The sequence below is a fragment of the Globicephala melas genome, chromosome 7 (assembly GCF_963455315.2).
Source record: "Globicephala melas chromosome 7, mGloMel1.2, whole genome shotgun sequence".
NCBI lineage: Eukaryota > Metazoa > Chordata > Mammalia > Artiodactyla > Delphinidae > Globicephala > Globicephala melas.
The window spans coordinates 35,339,183-35,353,194 of NC_083320.1; the positions used below are offsets into that span (position 1 = coordinate 35,339,183).

The 14,012-nt window shown below is 38.7% G+C and overlaps 2 protein-coding genes across 11 annotated transcripts in view; one reads left to right on the forward strand and one right to left on the reverse strand.

Moving 5' to 3' along the window:
* On the reverse strand, window positions 1-12,583 carry MAIP1 (matrix AAA peptidase interacting protein 1). Of its 10 annotated transcripts, XR_009564575.2 has the most exons (7): window positions 11,859-12,546; window positions 8,929-9,000; window positions 7,544-7,670; window positions 6,162-6,309; window positions 3,322-4,367; window positions 3,113-3,206; window positions 1-1,676 (listed from the first exon to the last, which is right to left on the reverse strand). XR_009564575.2 is itself a non-coding variant. In XM_060302089.2 (6 exons), exons 1-5 carry the CDS (start codon window positions 12,306-12,308, stop codon window positions 4,764-4,766), a joined length of 843 nt encoding a protein of 280 aa, XP_060158072.1. In that variant the 5' UTR covers window positions 12,309-12,578; the 3' UTR covers window positions 1-4,367; window positions 4,752-4,763. The 10 variants fall into 10 exon arrangements, 5 of the variants coding, with proteins under 5 accessions (XP_060158072.1, XP_030711240.1, XP_030711239.1 ...); XR_009564574.2 differs by having other exon boundaries at window positions 3,113-4,367; XM_060302089.2 differs by adding an exon at window positions 4,752-4,809 and having other exon boundaries at window positions 1-4,367; window positions 11,859-12,578.
* Window positions 12,379-14,012, forward strand: part of TYW5 (tRNA-yW synthesizing protein 5) — a 21,287-nt gene continuing 19,653 nt past the window's right edge. Inside the window, exon 1 of the mRNA XM_030855354.3 lies at window positions 12,379-12,699. Within this exon, the coding sequence (XP_030711214.1) occupies window positions 12,622-12,699 (78 nt within the window). The 5' untranslated portion in view covers window positions 12,379-12,621. The remainder of the gene's footprint in view (window positions 12,700-14,012) is intronic.

Genomic DNA, 14,012 nt, shown 5'->3' on the forward strand with positions numbered 1-14,012 from the left:
TGTAAAGAGAGAAAAGGAAAAAGAGATAGCAAAATGTTAATGTTTGATGAATCTAAGGGAAGAGTATATAGTTGTTTATCATAAACTCCTAGAGAAAGCATAGGAGGTAATCTCCTTGACACTGGTCTTGGCAAAGATTTTTTTGGATTTGACACCAAAGCAAAGGCAACAAAAGCAAAAATTAAGTAAGTGGGACTATACAAACTAAAAAGCTCCTGCACAGTAAAGGAAACCATCAACAAAATGAAAATACAACCTGTGGAATGGGAGAAAATATTTGCAAACCACATATCTGATAGGAGTTAATATTCAAAACATACAAGGAGCTCATACAACTCAACAGCAAAACCAAACCAAAACAAACAAACCCAAATAACCCAATTAAAAAATGGGCAAAGGATCTGAATAGACATTTTTCCAGAAAAGATACACAAATGGCCGACAGGTACTAGAAAAAGTGTTCAACATCACTAATCATCAGGTAAACGCAAGTAAAAATAAAAACCTAATACCTGTAAGGATGTTTATTATCGAAAACTCAAAAGATTAACAAACACTGGTACGGATGTGGAGAAAAGAGAACACTTGTGCACTGTTGGTGGGACTATAAATTGGTACAGCCACCATGGAATACAGTATAGAGGTTCCCCAAGAAATTAAAAATAGAACTAACATATGATGGAACAATCCACTCTGCATATATATATCCAAAGAAAATGAAAATGAAATCATTATCTTGAAATGATATCTGAACTCCCATGTTCATTGCAGCATTATTCACAATAGTCAAGGTATGGAAACAAACTCAATATTGACAGATGAATGAATAAAGATATGGAATATTTGTGTGTGTTTGTGCATGTGTGTGTGTGTGTGTGTGTGTGGTAAATTATATAATGGAATATTATTCAGCCTTAAAAAAGAAGGAAATCCTGTCATGTGCTACAACCTGAATGAACCTGGGGGACGTTATGCTAAGTGAAATAAGCCAAAAAAGACAAATATTGCATGGTATCACTGATATGTGGAACCTTACCCCCTCGCTGCAAAAATAAAAAAGACAAAAAAAAAAAACATTGAACTCACTGGGAGCAATTGAATTGTAAGATCTGTAAGGATAAAAGCTAGTGAGGTCAAGACAAATACCTTAGGACCCCTACCATACAACCTTAAATGGTCAAAATCTTTGGTGAAACGACTCATCACAGTAGGGATAAAACAGCTATATTCAATAACACGGATAGGAAAATTTTCCTGGGGTAGAAGATATGCCAATTTACTTCATCTGTATCTAACATAATTTGGGGGGAAAATTTAAAGATCGGTTAGAGACCAAAAGTGACCCAGTGCATCCAGCCTCTAAGAAGGAGCCAGACGCACCAGTAAAGCCATGTTGGATCAGCTTGGCCTTCACATAAATATCCCCAAGTGACCTCAGTCAACACCACATAGAGCAGACAAACTTTCAAATCAAACCCTGCCCAAATTTATGAGTAAAATAAGTGATTGTTATTTTTAAGCTACTAAGTTTTGGGTTTGTTAAATGGTAATAAATAACTTTCAACATTACCGCAGTCAGCTTTGATAGTGTCCTTGCTTCCCAGCCCAAGAATATGTCTCAGGCTACTCTTGCTTGTTTTCTGCATAGACCTGGAATTGCTCCCAATGCCCGTCTCCTTTCATTGAGAAACCATATACAAAGAGCATTATTTGGGTATTAGGTACTTTTTTTAAGAAACAAAACATTACAGTCACATTCCACTCCCGTCCTCCCGAGGTAGTTGTCACTATAATGAGTTTAGTGCCATATTAATCTCTTGCATTTTAAAAAAGTTTTACAATTTATGTATATTTTCACAAACAATAAATCACAGTGTATTTCATTGATTCTAAACCACACATTCACCATCCATTTTAAAATCACTGGAGATGCATCTTACAACAGATGGGAAGTGATAGTTTAACTGGTTGCATTTTTTTTCATTTTAGCAATATGTGCCTTACTGATCTATTATCTGTTTCATCTAAGATTAGATGAAACATAGATTAGCTCTTTTATACTTTATAAAAAATTTAATCATTTGAGCTTATTTTCCTACAAATTACTTTTCTTGCTAAATATTTTAGCAAACTTTGTTTAGGTATAATTTGCATTAAAAATATATAATAATGTAGGGGCAGGACAGGAATAAAGATGCAGAAGTAGAGAATGGACTTGAGGACACGAGGAGGGGGAAGGGTAAGCTGGGACGAAGTGAGAGAGTGGAATGGACATATATACACTATCAAATGTAAAATAGCTAGCTAGTGGGAAGCAGCCGCACAGCACAGGGAGATCAGCTCTGTGCTTTGTGACCACCTAGAGGGATGGGATAGGGAGGGTAGGAGGGAGGGAGACACAAGAGGGAGGAGATACGGGGATATGTGTATATGTATAGCTGATTCACTTTGTTTAAAAAAACAGTATATATATATGATAATTTACATATAACAAAATGTACCCATTTTAAGTCCACAGTTTGATGAGTCATGATAGCTGTACAAAGCTGTTTAACTTTTCATTATTAAGCTATGAGCATTATTTATATATTCTGGATACAGGTCCTTTGTCAGATATATGGATTACAAATAGTTTCTGCCAATCTTTGACTTGGCTTTTCATTTTCTCGCTGCTGTCTTTCAAAGAGCAGAAGTATTAATTTTAATAAATTCCAATTTAGAAATTTTTCTTTCACGATTCACACTTTTTGTCTCCTAAGAAATCTTTCTCTATTCCAAGACAGCAATTTCTGTTTCCTTCTAGAATTTCTAGAGTGTTAGATTTTGTTAAGTCTATGATCCATTTTGCAATCTAAATTTTGCACTAAAATTGTGTATGGTGTGAGGCGAGAGATGAGGTTATTTCCTATTTGAATATATAGTTACCCATTTGTTAAAAAGACTTCTTTTTTCTCATTGAATAACTATGGCACCTTTGTCAAAAATCAGTTGTCCAATATGCATGGGTCCTTTTACTCTATTCTGTCCACTAGCCCCTAACATTTCTTATAAAACAGGTCTTCTGTCAACAAATTCTCTCATCTTTTCCTTGTCTGAAAAAGTCTTTTCTCACCTTTTCTGAAGGATATTTTTGCTGAATATAGAATTCTAGGTCAACGGGTTTATTTCCTACGGTACTTTAAAGATGTCATGCCAAGGCCTCTAACCTGCATAGTTTGAGAAAAGAAATATAGTCATTCTCTGTATGGAATGTGTCTTTTTTTTTTCCTCTAGCTGCTTTTCTAATTTTCTCTAGTTTTCAACAATTTGATCATGATGTACCTTAGTGAGGTTTTCTTTTTTTTTTTTTTGCAGTACTTGGGCCTCTCACTGTCGTGGCCTCTCCCGTTGCGGAGCACAGGCTCTGGATGCGCTGGCTCAGCGGCCATGGCTCACGGGCCCAGCCACTCCGCAGCATGTGGGATCTTTCCAGACTGGGGCACGAACCCGTATCCCCTGCATCGGTAGGCGGACTCTCAACCACTGCGCCACCAGGGAAGCCTGTGAGGTTCTTTATGTGCTTCCCTGCTTGTTGAATTTCTTGGATCTGTGGGTTTATAGTTTTCATCAATTAGGAAAACTTTCAGACATTATTTCTTACATTGTTTTTGTCTCCCCTATCCCAACTTCTAGGAGTCCAAATACAAGTATGTTAGAAGACTTCATATTACTTCATAGGGGAGTAAGTTACTGTTCTATTTCTTTTTTCTCTTTGTGCTTTAGTAAGCCTCACTGATTTTTAGTACTGTAGTGACCCATCTGCTATAATTCCATCTGTTCTTTCTCATTCAGCTAGTGACCAAAGAGGTAATCAAATAGCAGCAGTGATTTTGAAAAAGAAATCTTACACATACTTGAATTATTGGTATAAGTGTATTAACCACAAATAAAATATTTAAAGACTATTAATTTTAAAATGTGTAATTTTTTCAATATCTTCTTTACTGTCTATAAAATGAGTTTGTGTATATATACATATACATGTAACATTAGAAATGATACTGAATATGATGCCAATGATGGGCTGCTGTAATTTTTTTACTTTGACTTCCTTCTACAGAAAGTGATGACAATCTGTGGAAAATGCTTTATTGTATCATGCCAATTTACTACAAGGAGTATTTCAAAATAATACAAAAGTAATCCACAGACTTGATTAAGTGAAGATCAACTGATCTGAAAAATTTTTCTTCCTTAGTTCTTCTCAGTAATTGCTAAAAGTCCAATAAGCTGATTTTTCCAAGATTGATTATTCTAATAACTTTGGGTGTTCAATCCGTGAAATGGTCCAGTCAGGCTTTACTCCTTGTGTAAACTCCCTCTGAAATCTAGGGAAAAAATTATAAATAATGTGAATCTTATATCAGTCCAAATACTTCCTGGATAACTACATAATTTGCAAGTATATATTAGAGGCAGTTGTTAGCAAAAAGCTAACAGTTAATGGTAAATAAAAATCAAAAGTTTAATCTACTAATTTGATCACAAAATATATCCCCACAAAATCAGAAGTGCATTCTCAACGAAAATGAGTATTTTTAATGGACTGATCTACATACTCTCCAACATCTGCCAGTCCTTGAGAGGAACTTCAGTGTTATTCTATTGTTAAGTACTAGCCATAATATACGCCTAATACGAGGAGAAATAAATTGGAATATGGTGATAAAAACAGCACTTTCATGGAAGCTGGTTTATGTGGTTAGACTTACTCATAGCTTGCATTAAGACCAATCTTGAAAATAGCAGTGTTTATGAGCTGCCCGTGATCTTAGTAGGGAATATCAGAAGAACCAAAGGTTAGTGTTGATTATAGTGTCCTAAATGACATCTTAAAAAAGAGACAATTCAGCAGATTTAAATTAAGTATTTAAATATACAGAATATTTTGGGTAATTACAAATAAAGCAAAATTCAAAACAGAAAAAGAAAAGAAAAAAAGTACATCTCCTTCAAGAAAAGTGAAGAAAAAGAAGATATAATTCCCTTTACCTTAGCAAACCTGCATATTTTCTTTCCTAGGTCGTTTTTGGGATTTGTTCATTATTTTAAAGCAAATTTGTATAACTCTGGTGACATAACAGTATTCTCTTTTAAATAGATATTAAAATATGACATAACAGTATTCTCTTTTAAATAGATATTAAACTATGTCTCCACTGACTCGCTTGACTTTTTCACTGTTCCAAATTTTATTAGTACAATAATACACTAGAGTGTCTCTTTTAAATAGTTTGTTAACCTCCTGTTAGACAGTACCTCCTTAAGGGCAGGAACCCTTCAATTCTGTATCTGAACCCCTACCAGAGTACTTGGTAAATAGGAGATGGTCAATAAATGTCTAGTGAGTGGATGGTCCATGTGCCAATTATGGCAGATCTTATTTTCCCGAGATGGTCATAACTACATCTTGCATCCCACATGCTCTTCTGCAACGTGAACTTGCTGCTGCCCCATGAAGAGGTGAAGTCTCTCCATGCCCTTTCACCGTGCAGATCCTGTGACTGCTTGGACCAGCAAACCATGGTGGAAATGATGTTGTTCCAATACTGGGCATAGCCCTTTACTGGTCTAGCATCTTCTGGTTTCTGCCTCTTGGAAGCCAACCACCATGTAAACATGTGACTAGCTTAACACTACCACAAGCCCAAGCCGCAAAGAGAGGCCTTGGAGAATGAGACGTCATGTGGAGAAGCCAAGGAGCACCATGGTGCTGCCCACATGAGTGAAGAAGCCATTGTGGAAATGAACCCCTAGCTCCGGCCACCCCACTTGATGCCAGAGGGAGCAGAGAAAACTCCACAGCGGAGCCTTTCCAAAATTCCTGAGCAGTAGAATAGCAGGCAAAATGAATGGCTGTTTGATGCCACCGAGTTTTGGAGTGGTTTGTAACGTAGCAATAGACAGCTGAAATACAGTTTAATTAAATTCAGCAATATTACCTCTTCCTAATTTCTGAACACTCCTGTTTCATGGCCAGTGTGTCTTTCTGACTTTCTCTCTTCATAAATAACTTGTCAAATTTCAATCTTTTTCTCCCTAAATCTCCCTTTAGTTTTCATACTTTCATACTACCTTCTATTTTCTAGAGAAAGGAAACAACGAAATGTGATTAGACTTACTCATAGCTCGCACTAAGAAGTTGTTTAGTTTCCACGTTCTGATCCCCCAACTTAACCTGGAACACACTGGCTCCACTTATAGTTTCACTGGGGATGTTGGCACTGGTTAGATACCAAAAGCACATCAGGATGTTAACAAACTTCCTTCCTTAGAGAAAAAACATACACACATACAAATACAAATCACAATAATCTATCATTCTTATATCCTTAATGAAATCAGCAACTGGCAGTAATTATACAGCTGTTACAGACCAAATTTGGGGCTCATTCTAGTCTAACTTAAGATACCTGTATTGACACGTTTTTATTTTTAGAAAATTCTCCTGGGGTTTATGACACCTTCCTCTCTGGATCACAGTAGTAAGAGCTACTATTTACTGAGCAGGTACTTTTTACCAAGTGCACTACATGGATTACTTTCAATTTGTGGCATTTTCTAAAATTATGATAACAGATATCTATTGTCAAACCAAAAATGAGGGGGGGGGGAACACTTTTTTGCTGCTATGTCATTAACTTAACCCCAACTGCCAGAAAGAAGCCTTCTATTCTACCCCTAATTCACTTTACTATGCCCAGTGATTATGACAACATCCTGTGCAAAAATCAGGTAGTAACCATGGTGCTAAGATGCAATTTGAAATATTAGGAAGAAGAAAATATTTATCATTAAAAGTACCTTTACAAATGTTTCAAATTAATATGTGTGTGAAAATTTTTTCACTATTAACAGTCCTCAGTCAGAACTGCCTTAGCAAGTGTGTAAGCAAAGAGTAGATTTCCTGTGTGCCTAGCACATAATACACTGCAAATATTTGTAGAAGGAGTAAGTCAGTAAGTTTTCAGGGAAAATAGGACAAGGAGATGAACAAGATAAAGGCTAAAGTTCCTTTCAACTATTTTCATCGTCTCCAAATAAATCCAATTTGGGAGTTCTGAGTTAATGTTACTTTCAAAACAGTCTTTAGCTAATATTATTTACTTTTTCTTTTACTCTTTACTCCTACTTAACATACAGCTAGACACCTAAAATATTCAATTGTTTTCCTTTCAGTTAGGAAATCTGAAACACAAATATTTTCATGTTAAGGTATGGGAGCAGCTTGTCTTAGACAATTTTCTTTAACTTAAGTTACAATGCTCTCTTCTGTGAATTAAATAACATTAGGGGAAAGTTCTAGATAGAAAGGCATAAGAAACTATTACCATGTCCCAAGTCTTCCAGAACTAGGGCTTTAAAGAATGAATATATTATTTTCTCTGCAGTTCTATAAATATCCACTTGTACCAACAAAATGTCACTATTCCATGATTATTCACTAACTTAGCTTATCTGGACAATCGTGGGTCATTTAAAGTTGACTATGCTCCAGCATTACCTTTCTCATCGTAGTAAATGGAGATGTCTCCTGTTGATGTATATACAATTTCATCTATGTCAGCAGCAAGGGCATTTTTATGGTTGTCAGGTAGTGAAGTAACCTTTTCTTTCAATACACGTAGTGTCTAAGTATGGAAAAAGCAAACCATAGTTCACTTGTTGAATTTTCAAAAGCTTTTCAAAAAGTGGAGTGAATTCTTCATGGAATGAATTTTGTAAAAATATTTTAAAATTTACTGCCATATTTATTCATTTTCAAAAGCAAGGCTGAGGGGCTTCCCTGGTGGCACAGTGCCTAAGAATCTGCCTGCCAGTGCAGGGGACACGGGTTCGAGCCCTGGTCCGGGAAGATCTCACATACTACGGAGCAACTAAGCCCATGCGCCACAACTATTGAGCCTGCGCTCTAGAGCCAGAGAGCCACAATTACTGAGCCTGCGTGCCACAACTACCGAAGCCCATGCACCTAGAGCCCACGCTCCACAACAAGAGAAGCCACCGTAATGAGAAGCCCGCACACCACAACGAAGAGAAGCCTCTGCTCGCCGCAACTAGAGAGAGCCCGTGCGCAGCAACAAAGACCCAATGCAGCCAAAAATAAATAAATTAAATTAATTAATTAAAAAGAAAAAGCAAGGCTGAAAGGGATCTGATTATTCAATTAGATAATTCGTAATAGAACTGTTCTTATACAGAATTCTATATAAGAACTGAAAGACATCATATTAACTTACTTATGCCTTAAGTAGCAAGTCATTCTATACTTTTATATGACCCCAAGTACCCCAAAGGCAAGATACAGGGACTCTACTTTGGCTGATGGCATGCATACTATTTTACTTTATTTTTTATTTTTTTATTTAAGGGTGATTTATTTTACTCAAGGGTGGCAGTGGGAATAGTCATAGATTTCTAATACAAACCAAATACAGAAGTCAAACAACCATAAGAATAATGAAAATCTAAATATTAAAAGCTAGTCTTTTAGGAGAAAAATAAGGAGACTTTTTTTTTTGTCAATGGTAATGGATATGTAAGGATATTGACAACATTGGAATAGCAGAGGAATTGAAAATGCTATACATTGATCAATGGGAAACTAGCTAAATTAATTATATTGCATATACACAATAAAATACCATGAAGAAAGCAAACACATATATAGTCTTTGGTTGAACCATATACCATTCTAAGTGCTCTACATTACATATACTATCTCACGTGATTTCCCAACAATACTACTACTATCCCACTTTACATATAAGACAAGAAGTTAAGTAAGCATGCATACTACTTTAAAACATAAATAAGGACAACGTATATCATTCTACTGCAAGAGAATAATACATTTATTTTTAAAGGAAAAATAAAAGTATACTTTACCTCTTTGGCCACAAGTTCTTCCAATAGATCAAACTTACTCTGTGACAGCAACTTGGACACATGAGCAAAAGCCTTAAAAAAACAGTGGGGGCAAGGTGGTGATTATTATTTCAAAATATCATGTGAAATACCATACAATGTACAATGCTCATACTTGAATGTCTAAGTGTAACAAAGACTATTTTATGATAAAGGCAATAGACAATGTCAAACACTAGATATCGGTGTTAGGCATAACTCCTCCAAAGTTGGTTGACTTTTCTTTTCTCATATAGCCTTCCCACATGGGCTGAATTGTGTTCCCCCAAATTCATATGTTGAAGCCCTAACTCCCAGTACCTCAGAAGGTAACTGTATTTGGAGACAGGACCTTTAAAGAGGTGATGAAGTCAAATGAGGGTGGGCCCTAATCCAATCTGACTGGTGTCCTTACAAGAGGAAATCTGGATACACACAGAGATACTAGGGCACACATGTACATAGGGGGAAAAAAAAACAACATGTGAGGACACAGCAAGAAGGCAATCATCTACAAGGAAAGGAAAGAGGCCTCAGAAGAAACCAACCAACAAGGTGCCAACACCCTGTACTTGGACTTCTAACCTCCAGAATGTGAGAAAATAAAGTTCTGTGGTTTAAGCAACCCAGATTGAGGTATTTTGTTGTGGCAGCCCTAGCAATAATGGAGTTGAATTTTGAGGAAAAGCACACTTCCAAATGGATTCAAGGATCCCTTGCAAACACTTTAGAGGATCTCAGGGTTCAGAAACACTGTATGTTTTAGTAAGCCTTTGCGTGCAGAAGATGGGTGAAATTTGGTAAGAAGAAACAAAGACCATAACCATCATGTTGAAACCCAAACATGAGACTCTAGTTTGTGTGGCCAAAGAAGATCACACCTGAGCAAATTATCCTATAAGGTAATAATGAACCATTAGGAGGCTGCCCTGATAAGGCTTTGGTGATATAAGATTGCCTAACCTAAACAGGCTTCTAGGAAATAGCCCTCTTTTTCATAGAAAAGGCCAAAATATGCTAGCAAGATACAGGAAAACAGACAGTACATGGTTAGTGGTTTGAAAGCAGTAATAGGGAAGGTATCATGTCATATGTGCATATCAATGGAAAGTAGGGTTTGTGGAGCTAATAAAGCTGTTTAAGGACCACCTATTCCTCCGGCTCACATGATGAATAAAAGCTTGCCTAGATTGGTATAAAATAAGCTACAGGATATATTGTATAACGCAGGGAATATAGTCAATATTTTATAATAACTATAAATGGAATGTAACCTTTAAAAATTGTGAATCACTACATTGTATACCTGTATTATATATATATATAATATATATAATATTGTACATCAACATACTTCAAAAAAATTTTTTTTAAATAATTTTTTTTAAAAAAAAGCTTGCCTAGATTGTACTTAACCATCTCAACTTCTAGTGACTCTGGAGGACCAAGACTGCTTATAGAGTGGGTTACAGGACAATGCACCTCAGCACTTGCTAGCTATGCATCCTTGAGCCAATCGTTTCACCTTTTTAGAACTTGATTTTTATCATCTGAAAGAATTCGACTAGGATAATGAGCACGAAGGTCCCTTTCTGTTTTATGTTCTATGATTAAAAACAAAAAATCTTAAAGAACATGATCTAATTGATAACTTGATATTCACATCCCAAGATAACATCTTATTGATAGGAGGTTAGTCTAAGGAGAAAGGGCAAATTGAGCCATGAGAGTAGATAATCTACCCAGTGTTTTTGCATCAGATTATTTCCAAGCCCTAGAGTTACATCTATGCAAAGGAAGGTATAGTTGCCTTATGAGATCTAGTAGGAGGAAGGTTTTTCAGCTATGTCCTTTGAAGTCATACGTGTTGAAAAACTGGTTTGCTTGATCCGAAAGGTATGTTAAAGTAACCGCTGGTTTAATGGAATCACTAAATATTTGCCATGGATGACCCAACATTCTTTTTGGAAATCAGAATGGTTAAATGCACAAAAATTGACTTAGATGAGGCAAGACTGTATACAAACTGGCTGATGAAGGGGTGCAGATACTACTTAATAGCAAGGATAAGGGCTAAAATAGCTCACAGCTGGAGAAACTTTAGGATCAAAGAGTGACTAAAAAGTGTCCCATGCTCCTCTGTGTTCAGAGAAAATAGGGACTTAGGCTTGAATCCTGCCCATAGTGGGGAGATGACTTCCATTCCTTATTGACACATAAATAAGCATGAGGTAGACAAGCTCAAGTCATCAGCAGAGTGGTGGAGAACAGTAGCATCATGCCCATTTACCTCTGCATGGACAAAAGATTTTGAGAACTGACACGAGCAGAGGTTTATCCCTTACAATGCTGTTAATCAAGCTTGCTCTTTACTTTTTAATTTTTTTATAAAAACATAAATCAGTCAGGAGTTGACTCGGAGAAGCAAAAGCAGGAGTTAATATTGACATTGATTATAAAGTTGAAAACATTTAATTTATAACTGACAGGTCACATAAATAAATATCAATGGCTGTGTTTATAGAAATAATCTGAAAAAAAGCTAGGATTAAATATATCAATACCAGCATACGATCAATTTTGTCTTTTTCAGAAAAAATAAAGCCATGTAGCTTTTATGTGGCAGAGACAGGCTTTGAATCCATTTCTGACTCAAAACCTGTAGAGAGTAGAAAAAGTAATTAAGGGACTTCACCTTGGTGTCTCCATCGAAACCCTATTTCTCGGCGACCTTGCAACAGAAGCATAAGCTTAATTTAAATCAAGAAGTGGCCAGAGGGCTCTGTGTCTGGGTCACTACCCACATGTTATCATTTGAGACCCAGTGGAAACCTCACCGCTAAACACTTCTGCGTGTCTAACAGTTGAATGCATGAGAGGTGGAGAGATTATTTGTAGAGAAATAAACAAACCTGCTTCGCTCCCTCTGAGAATTCTGCAATGCTGAACTCTTGGTCGAAATAGGCCCAGATAAGGAAGGAGTAAATTCGAGTCCGAATCCAGTTGATGGGGTTGGAGAACCCCAGGATGATCATCTTGGTTTTCTGGCGCTGCTGGGGCTGCTCCTCGGTGCTGTAGATTCGCCGAGGGCAGGAAGGGAAAGCGGGAAGGGTTGTGGGGAGTCCCAGAGGGCTGAGCAGGGGACGCTGAGGAGCTCGAGCAGGCAGCGCCAAGGCCGCGGAGGCCCAAGAGACTCGAGGAAACGGGGCCGCTCCCGAGCCGAGGCGGCGGCGGCAGAAGCAGCAAAGTCCAGCCAACGGCGGCCACACGTCGGCCGAACCGGGAGTCCAGAGTCGGGCAGCCGAGCCCGGCAGAGGCCGAGAAAGCAGCAAGCGGGGTAAGAGACTGACGGCCAGCGCCATTTTTGTGACCTTTCACCCCTTGCCTGTGCAGTACGGAAACAAAGTCGGCGGGAAACCACCTCGGCGGGACTCGGAGAAAGAGGCTGGAGAGTCAAGCTGGCCACTTACTGCACCTCTGGTGAGTTCGCCACTTCCCTGCTCTCCATCACATGCCCGTCGGCCCCCAGCCCCGCGCTCGGAACCCGCCGCTCTGGCGACTCAGCCGGCCTCGTGGACCTTTTCTCTCCCGGACCTGTTTCCGGGCGGTCCGCGCGGTTGGAACGTGTTAGGGCCGAGGTTCCCAGGACTTGGAAGAGGACGGGCGTGAGCAACCATGGCCGAGCAGTGCTTCCCGGTACCCCGGCTCGAGGGCGTTTCGCAGGAGCAGTTCATGGAGCACCTGTATCCGCAGGTGAGGCCCTCTTGCGGGGCAGAACCGCGGGAAGCCGGTGGATACCCGTCCCTAGCGCTCCAGCGGCTCCGAATTGGTTTCTTGCGATCCAGGGTGTGGGAGGAGGTGGCTGTCGGCCTAAGGTGGGAGGTTGGCCCAGCGGCCAAGGGAGAGGGCACATAGGGGATGTTGACTGGCTCATCTGTTAAGTTTTCCGTTCCACGTTTCTGGGGAGCAGGTTGACGGCAGAGCGCTGGCGACGAGAAATATTTTGCCCAAGAAGCCCTACTAGCTGCTTAGCGGCCTTGCGGGAGTCTGATTACAAAGTCTTCTACCGTTACCATGGCAACCCAGGGAGTTCCCCACCACCACCACCACCACCAGTTTTCCATCGGGTTTTCTAAAATCTAGAGGAGGTTTCGCCCCCAACCCCAGCCAGTGGCTTGAACGGCGCCTGTCAGTCTACGCGAGTTACTGGATCTGAAGAAGTTTTTCACTGCACTGAGCCAAAAGGGGAAGCAATGGGAATCCCCCGACAAACTTCCAGTGGTCTTGGATTCTAACTAACGTGGGTTCTAGTTCAGACGTTCGATTCTCTTATACGTATAATTCGAACCTTAGTTCTCAGAGAAAAATACTAATGGGGAAAAAAAGTGTTTTTACTTGCCGTGCTTTGCAAGGGAATCCAGGCTTCAGAAAAACTAAGATAAAGAGGCCAGCAGATATTTACAGAAAAAAAAAAAAAACCCACAGGTTTACAGTTAGCCTGCTCATGATAAAGAAACCCGCCCCCCCTCCAGCAATTTCAGTTGATATTTACACCTATAAGGGTGGTCATTGAGCTACAGTCCTTACAAAAGTCAGGGATGAACTTTTTTTCTTTTAGGAGTTAGCAACCTATAGGGAGGATTCAAGCCTTAATTTATTTGGGAGACTAGTGCTAGATAGGTTGCTGTCCTCCCTACCTCACTGCAGGACACGTTAGTATAAGATGCCTTCAGGACAGTATTATGAAGACCAAATGATGTATGTATGTGGAAATGCTTTGGAAGATGAATAGCAAAAAGAGTTTTGTAATTTAGGCTTCCCAGACAAGACATACAATATGTCACAAAGCATCACTAAGCTTCATAAAGTGGAAAATTACAAACAACACTCTGGTCACAATGTAATAAAACTAGAAATTAATAACTAAATTGCAAAACAAGACATTTTTACCTGAAAACACTGAAGAAAAGCTGTGAGGGGTTATAGTCCTATCAGATTTTTTTAATATGTTTTAATATTTAATAGTGTGGTACGGGTGCATGAATAGACAGACTAGAGGAATAAAA

Bases quoted from the DNA above. Each gene is read 5' to 3' on its own strand.
- MAIP1 (XM_030855379.3), bottom strand. From the start codon at position 12,308: ATGGCGCTGGCCGTCAGTCTCTTACCCCGCTTGCTGCTTTCTCGGCCT. The intron at 7,671-8,928 runs GTAAAGTATACT...TTCCATACTTAG, and splicing joins AAGAACTTGTGGCCAAAGAG to ACACTACGTGTATTGAAAGA. The intron at 6,310-7,543 runs GTAATGCTGGAG...TTTTTCTCTAAG, and splicing joins CATTTACTACGATGAGAAAG to GAAGGAAGTTTGTTAACATC.